At 34.7% G+C, this 16,288-nt stretch overlaps 1 protein-coding gene across 24 annotated transcripts in view; it reads right to left on the reverse strand.

The window, feature by feature from the left end:
* Nucleotides 1–4,706: 4,706 nt before the first annotated feature.
* The window catches only part of LOC127865631 (neurogenic locus notch homolog protein 2-like), an 85,935-nt gene continuing 74,353 nt past the window's right edge, over nucleotides 4,707–16,288 (reverse strand). For all 24 annotated transcript variants that reach the window (XM_052405514.1, XM_052405524.1, XM_052405518.1 and 21 more), the window contains 13 exons: nucleotides 16,168–16,284; nucleotides 15,187–15,300; nucleotides 14,521–14,637; nucleotides 13,548–13,661; nucleotides 12,898–13,014; nucleotides 11,135–11,248; nucleotides 9,797–9,910; nucleotides 9,155–9,268; nucleotides 7,705–7,814; nucleotides 6,364–6,435; nucleotides 6,108–6,160; nucleotides 5,179–5,237; nucleotides 4,707–4,863 (listed from right to left, as the gene is read on the reverse strand). In XM_052405514.1, the coding sequence (XP_052261474.1) occupies nucleotides 4,847–4,863; nucleotides 5,179–5,237; nucleotides 6,108–6,160; nucleotides 6,364–6,435; nucleotides 7,705–7,814; nucleotides 9,155–9,268; nucleotides 9,797–9,910; nucleotides 11,135–11,248; nucleotides 12,898–13,014; nucleotides 13,548–13,661; nucleotides 14,521–14,637; nucleotides 15,187–15,300; nucleotides 16,168–16,284 (1,232 nt within the window). In that variant the 3' untranslated portion in view covers nucleotides 4,707–4,846. The remainder of the gene's footprint in view (nucleotides 4,864–5,178; nucleotides 5,238–6,107; nucleotides 6,161–6,363; nucleotides 6,436–7,704; nucleotides 7,815–9,154; nucleotides 9,269–9,796; nucleotides 9,911–11,134; nucleotides 11,249–12,897; nucleotides 13,015–13,547; nucleotides 13,662–14,520; nucleotides 14,638–15,186; nucleotides 15,301–16,167; nucleotides 16,285–16,288) is intronic.

Below are 16,288 nucleotides of genomic sequence, written 5' to 3' on the forward strand. Positions count from 1 at the left end.
ATCAATCATCAATGGAGTCATCCATATTAACATCTGATTTTTACATTACAAGGAAAGAATAAAACTATTAAAGATATCCTATTATTAAAACAAAGATATTTAATGTAATTTTATATTCATTTAATTTTCCATATTTGAATAGTTTCTGAAATTTATATGTACTTGTTGTAAACAAGTCAGTAAAATAGCTTTTTAAACCAAAACACAAAGTTGTAACTGAGAGGCTTTGTGCGGGCGCGGGGAAAAAAGAAGTACACTCCTTATGCATCAAAGGAACATTTTGATCTGCGTATATTGTTTTTAAAACAATTATTGCAATTTCTTTTATACATAAAGATAAAATATGACATTTCTGCAGTGAAATAACAGCACTGAAAATATACAAATTGTTATTTTCAACGGTTCGGAACTACTTTTTAAGTTTTAGATAATCAAATCAATATTTACTTTATGCATTAAGCTTTGTTTTCCTAGAGCGAGTCATGTATTGTTTCCTGTATTGAGGCACGCCACGGGAGAAAGGGTAACTTTTCAGTGAAAGGGAAACACCTGTTAATTATTTTCTTGAAAAATGGGCATAAAAGAAACAGGAAATTTGTTCATGTCAGTGTAAGATCGTTTGTTAATTCACTCGAGATCATAGAAAAAATAATATGTTCACTCGTGGCTGTGCCACTCGTGCACAAAAATAATTTTTATGACCATGCGTTAATAACAAACGATCTTACACTGACATGAACAAATATCCTCTATATATATACTGGTACATATATGATTCCAAAATGGGAATTCACTGTTCTTTGTTTGTCTATACTTCAGTGAAATGTAGTCGATTTTCCCCTTTAAAAAGCAGTATTTATTAGAGAAAAAAGCGACATTTTAGAGTTTTTAATCTGTTAAGAATACATGTATTCCATTATCCATTATGTTTCGTCGTATATATGTATTGGAAGCATTACATGTATGCATGTTTTATAATGTATTGTGAGTCTCAATGAACTTATGTTTTTGTTAATAAATCCGCTCATGCATGATGAAGCTTGGTAAGAGAAAAAAAAGAAATTAAAATCTTGAAATTAAATATTGTAAGCGTCTGACATAAACATAATCACAACAAATAAGTGTTGTTTCACAAGAAGAATTCATACAATATTTAAATGTCCGGCCCTACCATCTGCAAGCAGACATTCATAAAAGTGACGAAGTTGAATGAAAACTTTTAATTTCAAGATGGAGTTTTAGTAAGGTTTTTTTGTTTCAAAATATGTTTTAGCATCATTTTTGGACATTTATTTACCAAGAATCGATTGATTTATGCAGCGATAGATGTTTTAATGCATTTGCAATAGGTGTGTCTGTTTGTTTGCAAACAAAAGCAAGGGGCATGAAGAAAATACCGCGAGAATAGACGACCCGCGAGAATACCTGATATACGTAACATTTTATGCACACATAAAAAGTTGTATGTCATTGTATGCCTTTAATAACTTGTGTGTAACCTAAATAAATATTGTTACTATTTTTAAGTGTCCAATCATATCGAGTTATAGGATCACGTGAGCTCTCGTACCAATGAAAATCGATCCTGGCCATACTTTTTTGGGGGAATTCCTTCTACACAGTTGCGTCGTTATTATCGACAGAAATTTCAACACCCACCACCACCCCTTCTCTACCATATATTTTTTTAATTGTTCCGTTATATTTTTATCCGATTGTGTTTCTCTATAACATTTAATATTGTATCATTATTATAACTATCAAGGCTTTTTGTTTATATACATGTTTTTATACCTGTTTTACGGCGTGTTTTACCGCACACTTTGTCATTATAGGAAAAAACATGTTATATTTTCACTGCCTTTATGGCATTTTGCAATAAATGCCCTTTTTCAATCGCGTGTTTTACCGCCCATTTTGTCATTATAGGAAAAAACATGTTAATTTTTTACTGTCTTTATTGCATTTTGCAATAAATGCCATTTTTCAATCAGTCATATAGTGTTTGTTCTTTCGCTTATGACATACGAGTCCGTCCGATCTAAGACCTTTTCATTTCTAATTAGGAGAATACATAAAAGTAATATTAGCTCTTTGAGAAAGCTTTTCAAATTATAGACAAACTCTGTGCGTTGTACGATAACATAATTGGCTCTATTTTCTCTGTCATTGCAGCGTTCTATTCAAATAAAAAAAAATCCGTATAAGTATTTTAGGTATGTCATTCTTTGGCTTTCTTTTCTCCGTCATTGCAGAATACTATTCAATTATATTAAAAACACGCATAAGTATATTAAGTTTGTCAGGGGATATTGTATTGATTTCCGCTGTCTGTCCGTCTTTCATTAACACTATCTCCTCCTACACTATTAGTACTAGAACCTTGAAACTAACACACGGTAGCTAAGAGAATATGTGCGGCGGTGCACAATTTGGAATTTTGATCTGACCCCTGGGTCAAAAGTTATGGGGGTAAAATGGGATAAAATGAGGACATTTTCACTCATTTTACTAACAACATGCGACGCACATAATAACTTTTCCCGACCAAACTCGACTAAAAAGGGTATACTCGACTTCTTCTCGACCTCATGTCGATAACACACGACCCCCACACGACTCATTCACGACGTCAACTCAACCATCTTTCTGATTTCCACTCGATCATCTCGACCTATACGCGAGCCCTATACGATCTCAGCTCGACCAAGTGGACCTCAGCTCGATCGAAACCAGATCTTCGCACGACCAGATCGAGATGGTCGTACTACACGACGTTTTGAACGTTCGTTTTGTTTTTGTGACATGAGCTCGTGTATGGTCGAATATCAATCGGGAATTGATCGTGTACGGTCGAGTAGCCGTCGGGTAGAAGTCTAGTAAATATGTACATCAAATCGAATAGAGGTCGAGTGGATCGTGTTGCGATCTAAAATAACTCGGGTAGAGGTCGAGCGGACCGGGTACAGAACGTGTAAAAGATGTCGATCCGATCGCCACACGATTGCTTCACGATCAACTCGATCTTCTACTCGACTAATACACGACCACTTCCCGAGCGCTTCTCGATCAATTTCCTACTCGACCGCTACTCGATATTTTTTGACATGTCAAAAAATATCGGGTAGAAAGCCCGACCAATGCCTACCCACCCGACCGCCCCCGACCACTCATGCCGACCGAACCAGACCAGTTGCCGACCGATTGGTCGGGCTTGATCAAGTTGATCTGATCGGCAGTGGGAACCCAGCTTAAAACACTTAACACAACTTTGTATTTGTCTTCCATAAGATTGAACTTACAATAGATCTGTAATGATTGAAAAACCAAACCGGACCGCTCAAGTACTTTCGTACTCTTTACATAAACAACTCATGTAAATTAAAGCCATAAGTTTTTATAGGAATTGTTTAATATGTTGTTAAATACAGCTTGCTGTACTTTGATCGAAATGTGTGCCGTTGGTTTTGCATTTCAGCTGATATTAAGAATGCATGGCAGTCTTTGCTATATGAATGCAACGGAGAATATAATGGTAAATTGTATGCAGTGAAACATTGTCTTTAAAAGAAACGGAACATGGATGTTTTTTTGCATTTTGTTTCATTTTCTATTATCAATGATGTGACTTATACAACATGTTGATGAATAGCCACGGTCTCTTATGGCTAACTTAGTAACTTATGCATACATTCATACTCGGTATAATTTGTAAACAATTGCAATTAAAATAATCCCTGAGGTATTTACATAAAAATATTTATTTTGATACGATTTACGTATGTATAAGTATATAGTAATAATTAAAATGAGAAGCATAATCAGGAGTGGAATTCTTATGCAAACCCGCCAGTCTTTTATATAATGCATTTGGCCGATTGCTTGAACAATACGGGACAATACTTTATCACAACATCTCATAAAACTGAAAAAAATTGGGGTCACGGCCTTGAAACTCAATGCATTAACAGTTAAATGACGATTCTTACCCCATACGTTGCACATAAATAATCACTAACACAACCAAGTTTCATTTCAAATAGTATCCATACCAATGTTATTCAACTTATTGCAAAAACAGACGCTTAAGTTGATTTTAGTGCAATTTGATTACTCACTAGTTTAATAAAGACCATTGCAGCTTGATACAAACGTTCTAAGGCGCGAATAAATCAAACACATTATAGGATATTGTCAGAATCGTCCGAATATGGGATTATTCTCCGTAAAACCATTAATATTCAGTTTCCGTTATCGTTTTCGTTGGATATGTATTACCAAGAGTATTGTAAACATGCATTTAATGTAAAGCAGTGAATTTATCCCGATATTAATATAATGCTAGTATAATTACTGAAATAGATTTATAGTATTCGGTAGGGGCTCTTGTCCAGCAGAATCTTTTCGAAACTATTTTACTTAAATACTTTGCCTAAACCTTTCCTAAGTTTCATTTTGTTCGTAACAAAACGCTTGTATAATCCTAAAATTTTTACTCACTTAACTATTAAAAGAAATCACTCTTAAAACAATAATGTTAAATCCAAATAGTTATTCTTTGCCATATCTAACAATTGGATCGCATGAAAAAACATAAAATCCCGATTGCAAAACCATCCCATGGGAGGGCAAATTGAGAATAAAAACCAATATATAAAGACATTGACATTTTACGTAAAAAATCTCAAAACAGGATAACACAGAAGCACTTTCTTCGCATACTGTATTGTCAATAAGCATATCTAAAAAGAAGGTACTGAAGTTTCCAAAATTTCCGTTTCGTAAAGTTTGCCCTCCGGCCGATAGTCTTATCATAACCGCTGGCAAACCACGGTTACCCGACGAGTCATCTGCCAATACCATCTACACAATGTAAGACAGGTTAATACGCATTAAATATTTTGAGATTAGTTAAGTAAAAGTAAAATGACCAAAGTTTATTATGATTTGTGATGATAACACATATAAGCAATATGATTGTAATGACAGGTTATTTACAAAACACCAATATTACATTGTATTATTTTACATTCGTCATAATTTTTGTTTTCAGCACAAAATATTACGAACACGGCTAAACGTTTCGATATTAAATTGCTATCAATAGCCTCCGATAAACGAATTCGAATATATATGTCGTTACTATTTATAATTAGGTAAACGCACATTCTTACTTACTATTTTTATTGGTAAATCCACACATGTGACTGTTACAGTCGTCTTTGTCGTTACAGCATCTGCAATTACACGTTGGAAAAACTATTTATATTGACTATTGAACACAAAGTGTGATTGTTGACAATAAGCTATTAATATATCTGGTTATACACGCGTAATTTGTGTTATTTTAGATTTAAGGTTTTTAATCTTGATTATCGTCTTTTGGGATATAAAGGTTTTATTATATATTTTATTAACTTAAATTTCACGCTTAATTCAATAAACAACAAAATGTGTTTGTGAAACACTATGCCCCCATATATTTGACCTTTGACCTTGACCTTTGACCACGAAGGATGACCTTGATATTAAACTTTCACCACTCAAAATGTGCAGCTCAATGAGATACACATGCATGCCAAATATCAAGTTGCTATCTTCATTATTACGAAATTTGACATTTGACCTTGACCTTTGACATTGAAGGATGACATTGACCTAACCTTTCACCACTCAAAATGTGCAGCTCTATGAGATACACAAGCATGCCAAATATCACGTTGCTATCTTCAATTTCGAAAAAGTTATGGCCAATTTAAAGTTTGACGCAAACAAACAAACCAATAAACAAACCAACAAATAAACAGACAGGACAAAAACAATATGTTCTCCATTATAGACTGGGGCACATAAAAATTCACGTAACCTCGTGTGTAAAACGTTAACTTAATCAATTGGAAAAGCGGACTTTCAATACGCAATGCTTATAACACAGGTCATAGCATCCATTAAATTATTTGTGTAAGTTCGTTCCATGAGCACAAAATATTAAATAGATTATGCCATGTACAACCAGTACTGGGAACATAAGGCATTTTGATCTTTCGATTGGAACATGCATGCACATAATTTATATATAACCGCTCAGTTTAAAAGCAAACGCTTACTGCGAACACACAGAAACACCGCTTCGCTTCGTTAGCTGCGTACCGAAACAGTACTGAAAGGCCAGACATTCAGACTATGAAAATGTGAACATTCATGAACATACATTGGTTTTTGTATTTATTTCATGAAGAAATACATTCGTATGATAACATTACGTCTTAAACAATATGTTCGAAATATGGAATTTAAAATTCCTGCAGATTGTGTGATTTAACAGACACGATAGCATATGTATTTGTATTAATGAATACATACGTCGTTGTTACAACATCCGCCGCTATAGACAATATGCAAGTCTTCTGTTATCAGTTGCTCCATTGAGCAACTCTGAAATAAAACAGTTTGGCTAAGTATAACATACGATGATTTCTTTTACAAATTCTTGGATTGACGTTGGTGTGTATACGTTCTTTTTCATCTGAATTAGTAAATAGCCATACTTCTGTCGAGTAATGTTGAACAGAATGACTAGTTGGTCAAATACGAATTATTGCCCCATGGATTGAAGAGATATTGGCGATGTTGTAAATAAAATCCTGTCTCTTGACAGTATATCTGTAATTGTTATCATAACAACAGTTTTCGAGTCTATAGGATTTCTGTCTTCGTTAACAAACATTAAAAATAGAATTATTGAACATGGGTCATTGTGTTTCACTCATATATGAGACATTATGTTATCGGATGTTTTGATTGATGCGAACAGTTCCCTTAGTGGGATGACCATCTTTAAACTTATATTTTATGATACATATTTTTGCCATAGCAATGTTTTATTTCTACTATCATAACATTAAGCTAACTGAATCAAACTAAAGTGTATTTTGTTCTTACCTAAGAACCTTATTCATCTGACCGTTATATATAAGACTGGAGAAAACGAAACCTTTGATCTTTTGATAACTGTTGTAAATCTTTTGTATCGATTTATGTTTGTCACGCCTTTTACTTATTCGATTAAATTATATATTGTAAATTATTGTTAATCAAGGGTGTCTTTTATATCAAAAGTGTTTGTATTACCATATATGTTTCCAGAAATAAAGGCGGGTATAGTATGAATGTCATCGCCATATAAAAAGGGAAGGGGTCGTATAATTTTATATCGATATTGCATGGTTTTTTTTTTTCTAAAATATGTGTTCTACTTTTAAAATTGCCGTGTTTTGTAAATGAAGGAATGAAAACGGCTTCAATTTTTGGAACTAGCAATTGCATGTAACCGTGTTTCTTCTTCCTATTGAATGTCAGGTCGACATTAATTTTTTCATGTCGACATTTAAAGTTGTTAAATGAATGTGATTGTATTAAACAAGTTCATATAATTAATAGCCAAACATAAACAAGACTTAAGACCCCGGCATTATATACAATATGTAGGGCACTGTAGTTGAAGAGTATGTCAGTGTTCATGCCATAATCATCTCGTTATTCCAGGTATGAAGTACCTTTGATTAAGTTTTGTATGATCATGTGTCATATATTGTCTGGTTAATTTGATAGAATGTTTTTAAAATACATGTCAGTTGTAAATCAATTTTATTTAATAATTTCTCTTTGATACCTGCGTCGTTTTTAAGCCAACATGTATAGTACCTGATATCTGTTATCACACACGATGGCATCAACACAGTCGCTGAGAGAGTTGACCATGTGACATGACCGACAGAGTAGTTGGTAACTGGGTGGAATCTGGCTCACGACACCTTAACATCAATTACGTTATAAAAAAAAGTGATAGGAATTAAGCTTTTCAAAAGTTCTTTTAAACTATAGACATAAAATAATTAACCATCCGCAAGTATCTGATACAACTTTTAGACAAAAATAACAAAACACAACACCATATTATATTCCGTGCATATACAAAACATGATGTAAAGAACATAGCATGTGTTATGAATAAACCCATAGTTTTGTCGTTTTATATGAACACTGCATTTGGTTTTCCACTTAACGGTGAGCTATTCTTTCATATTACCTTCGCAAAGCTGTCTAATGTAGGAAAGTTAACATTGAAATGTTAAAGGGACTGTCAACCACGAGTGACGAAAAAAGAAAAGTTTTAAAATACCGTATTTTTTACAATTGTTAGTTTATATTGATCAAAATATCACGACTGGTATATTACATAACTTGAAAAACGTTCATATTTTCAGTATATTCGGTAATAAAATTTCGCGGTGTAAAAAATCGAAAGTACATCGCGAAAATATGTGACATAACGATTTACACACTATAAATAATGCAAGTAGATTGATCATGTTATATAACAAAAATATATACAATTCACTACGCATGCACAATTTGCATTTCTGGGTTTACCACGACGATGATCAATCTACTGGCGTACTTTTTCAAGTAATGTAATATGCCAGTCATGATATTTTAATCAATATTAACTAATAATTGTAAAAAAATACGGTATTTTAAAACTTTTCTTTCCTTTGTGGTCGTGGTTCACAGTCCCTTTAATAATATTGCATGGTGCACCGCTAAAAGTGTAAATAAAAAAAAAAAGTTTCATTTGCAAATAAGAAAATATGTTTGAAATGGTTAAATAATTGGTTTTGTAAGATGTATGTTCCGTTCTAAGATTCAAAGAAAGTCTCTGCAAAATATATTTAATATTATGATATAATAATATTAAGTTTTCAATGCGACATTTTTTGGCGTGCGAGTGAAAATAAGTACTAATAGAAGATTCTACACATGTAGATGTTTTAATGTACCGCTACACTGCTGTGCAATAAAAAAAGCCTATGTTTTTGTACAAATTCTTGTTTAGTGCACGCTTTTTGTACGCGTAAGTTCTGTTTGTATTAAATGGTTGCTGACCGTGTGTACACAGTCGCGAATATGGCTAAAAGATCACCAACACGTGTTGGTTCAATCGCATACACATCTTTTAGAAGAATACAATGTTCTTTATTTTTGGTTGCCGAGACTGACGTTGTTTACCTCAGTATCTAATTGACGCTCGTAAGCAGTAATTTGGCATTATCTATGTGACATTGGCTTCATACTAACATGTATTAAAATGTACCTTCACAATGATGCCCAGTGTAGCCAACTCGACACTGACACGTTGCATTACCGTGGTCGTAGTGGCAGTTTCCGCCATGTTGACAGTGAATGTGGTTCTCACAGGGGTCGACAACTAATGAGGCAATTATAAAGATCATTACACGTGCTCATTTTTCGATAAAATGATGACATAACAGATTGATAGGAAGATATGAACAAATCAGGTCCTAGGTTGCCCGCCTAGAATGATCATTGTACTAATGAAGTTCCTGATAAATAAATGTTTTGCCTGTATTTGTTGTTAAGACATACAATGTTAAATTAAATATCTCAAAGTGTTGAAAATGTTTTCATTCAGTAAAAAGTCAAGTTAAAACTTTAGTGGCTAGAAAAACTTGTGGCTAAATAGACAGGAAAAGAGGCTATACCAACTCGACACTGACACGTTGCATGAGCGTGGTTGAAGTGACAGATCCCAATTGTTTGATAATTAATATGGTGTTAAGGGGTCAATAATGTGTGTGATTATATTATATATTGTATGGACCATAACATGTGTTACGATTACTCAGCTTAATTATATTAACATAGTTTTGAATTTTGTATATGAATTTTTGAATGTACGGGTTTCATTGAATAAGCGCTTGACTTCCATATATACCTTCGCAATTCTGTCCAATGTAGCCAATTGGGCACTGACACGTTGCATTGTCGTGTTCGTAGTGGCACGATCCGCCATGTTGACACTGAACGTGTTTTTCACAAGGATCGACAGCTAGTGTGATGTAAAGAAATTATATTAAGAATATCTCTTAAAAAAGTTTGAATTATGTTTTTAACATACATACCTCATTCTTAGAAAGTCTTTACAAAATATATGTTTGATTAATTGTGGGCGCGGGAAAGTAAGTTAAGTTACATAATTGGCATCAATAGAATGTTCTTTAGTTATTGCTTTACGCTTGTGCACTGTTTATACGAGTATTACATTGTGTTCAAAGTCGTGTTGAAATGCACGATATCGGTACGTGATAATTCAAACCCTACAGGAAACGTGTGTTTGATAGGTGTTGCCGGTGGATAGATTGTTGAAAACATCGTTCGACATATCACCAACAAGAGTCGATGCAATAGCATACCCATTGTTTTTGCAGAAACCCATTTTTTTAGTTTTGGTTGCGCGAGATGGATGTTGTTTTCCGCGGTTTAAAATTGATGCCGGTCGGTGGTTGCGTACTAGGCTTTATTAAAACATTACTTGCATCTTGCCTTCACACAACTGTCCAGTGTAGCTAACTCGACACTGACACGTTGCATGACCGTGTTCGTAGTGGCATGTCCCGCCGTGTTTACAATTAATATGGTTTTCAAAGGGGTCGATAGCTTATTTAATGTATATAATATATATCATACACGGCTAATACGGTATTTAAGTTGCATAAATAAGAATATTTTGAACAATGTATTGATGTACTGTTTTCTTAAAATATATGGCTCGTTCTTAGACAGTCTCTGAAAAATAGTTATATTATTATTTATTGTAATAGTACAAGAAAGTTGTAAACGAAACATTTTAAAGGGATCGGGCAATGGTACAGCGTTACCTTACGGGTTGTGTCGATCGTGCAGCTACTTAAGTTGCAGAATGGACACTACTCGTAAGGTATCGCTGAACTATTGCGCACCATTGATAACGCTTTTTAAGTGTTATCGAATTCTCGCTGAAGTGCACGCTGTTATACAAATGAGTTCGAACCTACTTGAAGCGTTGTAATTGATAGTTGTTTAAGGTTGGTTAACAGTCGCAAAACTCGTGCAACAGATCGCAAACAATTTTATTTGTTATGGCATACCATTCTTCTGAAAAATCTTATGTTTATGTTTGGTTTCCCTCGATTAACGTTCGTTTCCGCAGTTTTTACTTGACCCTATTCGGTAGTTATTTGGCAACATCTATGTGCAATAGGTTTAATGAAACATAAACAAACTTGCAATTTACCTTCACACAGCTGTCCGGTGTAACCAACCCGACACTGACACGTCACATTGCCATTGTCGTAGCGGCAGGATCCCCCATGCTGACATTGAATGTGTTTCTCGCAGGAGTCGAGCGCTAGTAAGAGGTAAAATATATTTTTGCACGGAACATATGGTATTATGTTAAAAAAAACATAATTGAACATACATTGCTTTTCTAAAGTCTTCATTTTTAGCGAAATTGTGAACATGTGTTCATGTTCTTAAAGACAACCCGCACAACAACATCCATTGCGTCAACTTCCTAACACTATTAAAAAGCACCAGACTTTGTGACCTTCTACATTTATTTTCGTCGGGCAATTGTTAACATGTTCATTCGCTTGTGGAGAATAAATTTACCATCGAGGATTTGTAAATAGTGAATACATGGATGGTGCCGAGATGGAGAAAGTTTATCCGGTGAGGCGTAGAAAAATAAAATAGGGCGAGCCTTTTTTATTTCTCGGGCCGAATCGGATGATATTTTTCCATCTCAGCACCATCCATGTATTCCATTTATTCTGCTATATTTTAAATTATGTCTTTAACACATTTATCAAAGACAGACGATTAATTGACATAACAAAAAAAATATTCAAGTCGGGCCTCCAACATGTACACAACATTCCCGACGACCGAGTTACTACCGATTGTGTCACGTAAAAAAAGTTCCGCATTATACTGTTCCTTTTAATACTTTCATATTGAACATATAGGAGAAATAAAAAAAATGAATCGAGAATATGATATGTGAATTGTTTGAAATGGAAAAAATGCAATATCAAAATAAAAACTCAATTTTCTTTTCAAGTGCAAGGTCGTTGACTAAAACGAGTGTCTGTGAAAACAGACGAACAGTTAAATTTCACACTAAATGATTAATTATTTCCTATAAACTTTAAAAAAAAATGTGCATATTAACAGTAGCGCCTACAAATAAGGATATGGATTTTCATTCAAATAAAGTGTTAATTTGTGCGTAGGGTAAGGTTGCCGGAGATCAACTAGTTTATTCGACCCTGATTTATTAGGTCAACGTTTGCAACAGAGGCAGGATTAAAATGCTTTCAGTCTATCATTGGTTAAATGCGTTTAATTACGGTTAAACGACGGATTTTCATCGCCAAGCGTTCTCTAATTGACGTTAAAAATATGCAAGCTGTCTTGTTGAGCTCAGATTGTCACATATGTGTGATTAATAAGGCAAACAAATATTTAACGTTTTCTATATGTCATGTTATACATGTAGCGCAAAACGGAAGCGGGAAACCTAGTTCGAAACGCTTCGAACGACTTTGGAAGCATCGTTATCACGCGCAACATTAAACTTAATTTCAAGCAGTTGCTCTTCAAATCGGAAATAAAAATATATATTATTTATAACATACTCATAACACAATACATTATTACGTATAAAAATAAACGTACGTAAGCGTTGTTAAACAAGCATGACACAATAATTCCATCTCGTTTACTGTTCAATATTTGTTAATCATGTCTATACATTATATTTTTCATGAGGCCTCGTATTTGAACACTTTACTCAATGCTCTACACTGCATTCAATGATTTCATATGTGGGTGAAGAGTCCAGTAAGCACTACTGTACGCATATACAATAATAATAAAGATATTAATCCGAGTTTGGCGTTGCTTTCCGTAGTATTGTGTTGACTCTAGTCGGTAATTGTTTGGCGATCACTATGTGAACTATGCTTAATACTAGCATTACTTGCAACTTACTTTCACACTGCTGTCCAGTGAAGCCTACTGGACACTGACACGTTGCATGGCCTTGAATGTCGTAGTGGCAAGTGCCGCTGTGTTGACATTTAATGTGGTTCTCGCAGGGATCGGCAACTAGTGTTATGTGTAGAACATGTTATGCCTTATGCTTTGACAGTTAAAATAATATAAACTTTGTTTTGTATTATACATGAACATTGAGTTTTGTTAACAAATTACATTGATATAGAATTACTCTTAAACCTTACTTTTAATCTGCTTACAAATATGGTCTACTGAACACTGACACAATGCATTGCCGTGAGTTTGAACCTACTGAAATCGACAGAATTCGTTAGGTATCGCTTTACCCTTTCGCACTCTTGATGACGGTTTTTACCTTTCGAATTCTCGTTAAAGTGCACGCTTTTATACAAGTAAGTTCGAATCTACTGGAAGCGTTGCAATTGATAGTTGCTAACGTTGGGTAAACAGATTGCAAAAAAGCTCTATGCTACAGTATACCATTCTTCTGAAAAATGCTATGTTTATGTTTGGTTACCCTCGGTTTACGTTGGTTTCCGCAGTATTTACTTAATGCGTTTAGGTAGTGTTTTTGGAAACAACTATGTGCAATAGGCTTAAATAAAAAATACATTGCAACTTACCTTCACACAGCCGTCCGGTGTAACCAACACGACATTGACACGTTACATTGCCATTGTCGTAGCGGCAGGATCCGCCATGTTGACATAGAATGTGTTTTTCGCAGGGGTCGAGCGCTAGTATGAGGTTAAAAATATTGTTTGTTGCACGTTAGATGTGTTATTATATTTTTAAAAAATAAGAACATAATTAAATAAACATTTTTTTTGTTTAATCGTCTTTTTAGCGAAATAGTGAACTTGCGTTCATGTTCTTAACGACAACCCGCACAACAACATCCAGCACGTCAACTTGCTAACACTGTTAAAAAGCAATAGAGTTTGGTACCTTTTACAATTATTTTCGTCGGGAAATTGTTAACATCTTCATTCGATTATGGGGAAAATCTTCCATAGAGGATTCGTAAAAAGAGAATACATGGATGGCGCCGAGATGGAGAAAATTTATCCGGTGAGGCTTAGAAAAAAAAATAGGGCGAGCTATAGCGAGCCCTATTTTATTTTTCGGGCTGAATCGGATGATTCGAACGACTTCAAAAACATCGTTATCACGCGCAACATTAAACTTAATTTCGCGGAGTTGCTCTTCAAATCGGAAATAAAAATATAACTAACTTATAACTTACTTATAACACAATACATATTTACGTATACAAATAAACGTACGACACCGATGTTTAACAAGCGTGACACAATAATTCCCATTCGTTTACTGTCCAATATTTATTAATCATGTCTATACATTATATTTTTAATGAGGCCTCGTGTTTGAAAACTTAACTCAATGCTCTACACTGCATTCAATGATTTCATATATGGATGAAGAGTCCAGTAAGCACAACTGTACGCATTTACAATTAAAGATACTCATCCGAGTTTGGCGTTGCTTTCCGTAGTATTTTGTTGACGCTAGTCGGTTATTGATTGGCGATCACTGTGTGAACTATGCTTTATTCTAGCATTACTTGCAACTTACTTTCACACTGCTGCCCAGTGAAGCCCATTGGACACTGACACGTTGCATGGCCTTGCATGTCGTAGTGGCAAGAGCCGCTGTGTTGACATTTAATGTGGTTCTCACAGGGATCGGCAACTAGTGTATTGTGTAGAACATGTTATGCCTTATGATTTAACAGTCAAAATAATATTAATTTTTTTTGGTATTATACATGAACATTCAGTTTTGTTAACAAATAACATGTATATAGATTTATTCTTAAACCTTACTTTTAATGTGCTGACAATTATGGCCTACTGAACACTGACACAATGCATTGCCGTGAGTTTGAACCTACTGGAAACGACAGAACTCGTAAGAAACGGCTTTTCCCTTTCGCAATCTTGATAACGGTTTTTACTTTTCGAATTCTCGTTAAAGTACACGCTTTTGTACAAATGCGATCGAAGCTACTGGAAGCGTTGTAATTGATAGTTGTAATTGATAGTTGTTTACGGTGGGTAAACAATCGAAAAATCATGCAACAGATATCAAAAAAGTTTCTATGCTATAGCATACCATATTTCAGAAAAATCCTATGTTTATGTTTGGATGCCCTCGATAAACGTTGGTTGACGCGTTTAGGTAATGTTTTGGCAACAACTATGTGCAATAGGCTTAATTAAACAATACATTGCAACGTACCTTCACACAGCCGTCCGGTATACCCAACACGACACTGACACGTCACATTGCCATTGTCGTAGCGGCAAGATCCGCCATGTTGACATAAAATGTGTTTCTCGCAAGGGTCGAGCGCTAATATGAGGTAAAAAAATTCGTTTGTTGCACGGAAGATGTGTTATTATATTGAAAAAATAACAACATAATTGAATAAACATATCTTTTGTTTAATCGTATTTTATAGCGAAATAGTGAACTTGCGTTCATGTTCTTAAAAACAACCCGCACAACAACATCCAGCATGTCAACTTGCTGACACTGTTAACAAATACCATATTTTGGTACCATCTACATTTGTTTTCGTCGGGCAATTGTTAACATCTTCATTCGCTTGTGGAGAATAAATCTTTCATAGGGGATTCGTAAATAGAGAATACATGGTTGGTGCCGAGATTGAGAAAGTTTATCCGGTGAGGCTTAGAAAAAGAAAATAGGGCGAGCTTTAGCGAGCCCTATTTTATTTGTCGGGCCGAATCGGATGATTCGAACAACATCGGAAGCATCGTTATCACGCGCAACATTAAACTTAATTTCGCGGAGTTGCTCTTCAAATCGGAAATAAAAATATCAATTACTTATAACCTAAATTATAACACAATACATTTTAACGTATAAAAATAAACGTTTGTAACCGTTGTTAAACAAGCATGACACAATAATTCCCATTCGTTTACTGTTCAATTTTTATTAATCATGTCTATACATTATATTTTTCATGAGGCCTCGTGTTTGAAAGCTTTACTCACTGCTCTACACTGCATTCATTGATTTCGTATATGGGTGAAGAGTCCAGTAAGCACTACTGTACGCATTTACAATTATAATGAAGATACTAATCCGAGTTTGACGTTGCTTTCCGTAGTATTTTCTTGACGCTAGTCGGTAATTGTTTGGTGATCACTGTGTGAACTATGTTTTATACTAGCATTACTTGCAACTTACTTTCACACTGCTGCCCCATGAAGCCTACTGGACACTGACACGTTGCATGGCCTTCAATGTCGTAGTGGCAAGAGCCGCTGTGTTGACATGTAATGTGGTCCTCGCAGGGATCGGAAACTAG

This window comes from Dreissena polymorpha, chromosome 2 (genome assembly GCF_020536995.1).
Source record: "Dreissena polymorpha isolate Duluth1 chromosome 2, UMN_Dpol_1.0, whole genome shotgun sequence".
NCBI lineage: Eukaryota > Metazoa > Mollusca > Bivalvia > Myida > Dreissenidae > Dreissena > Dreissena polymorpha.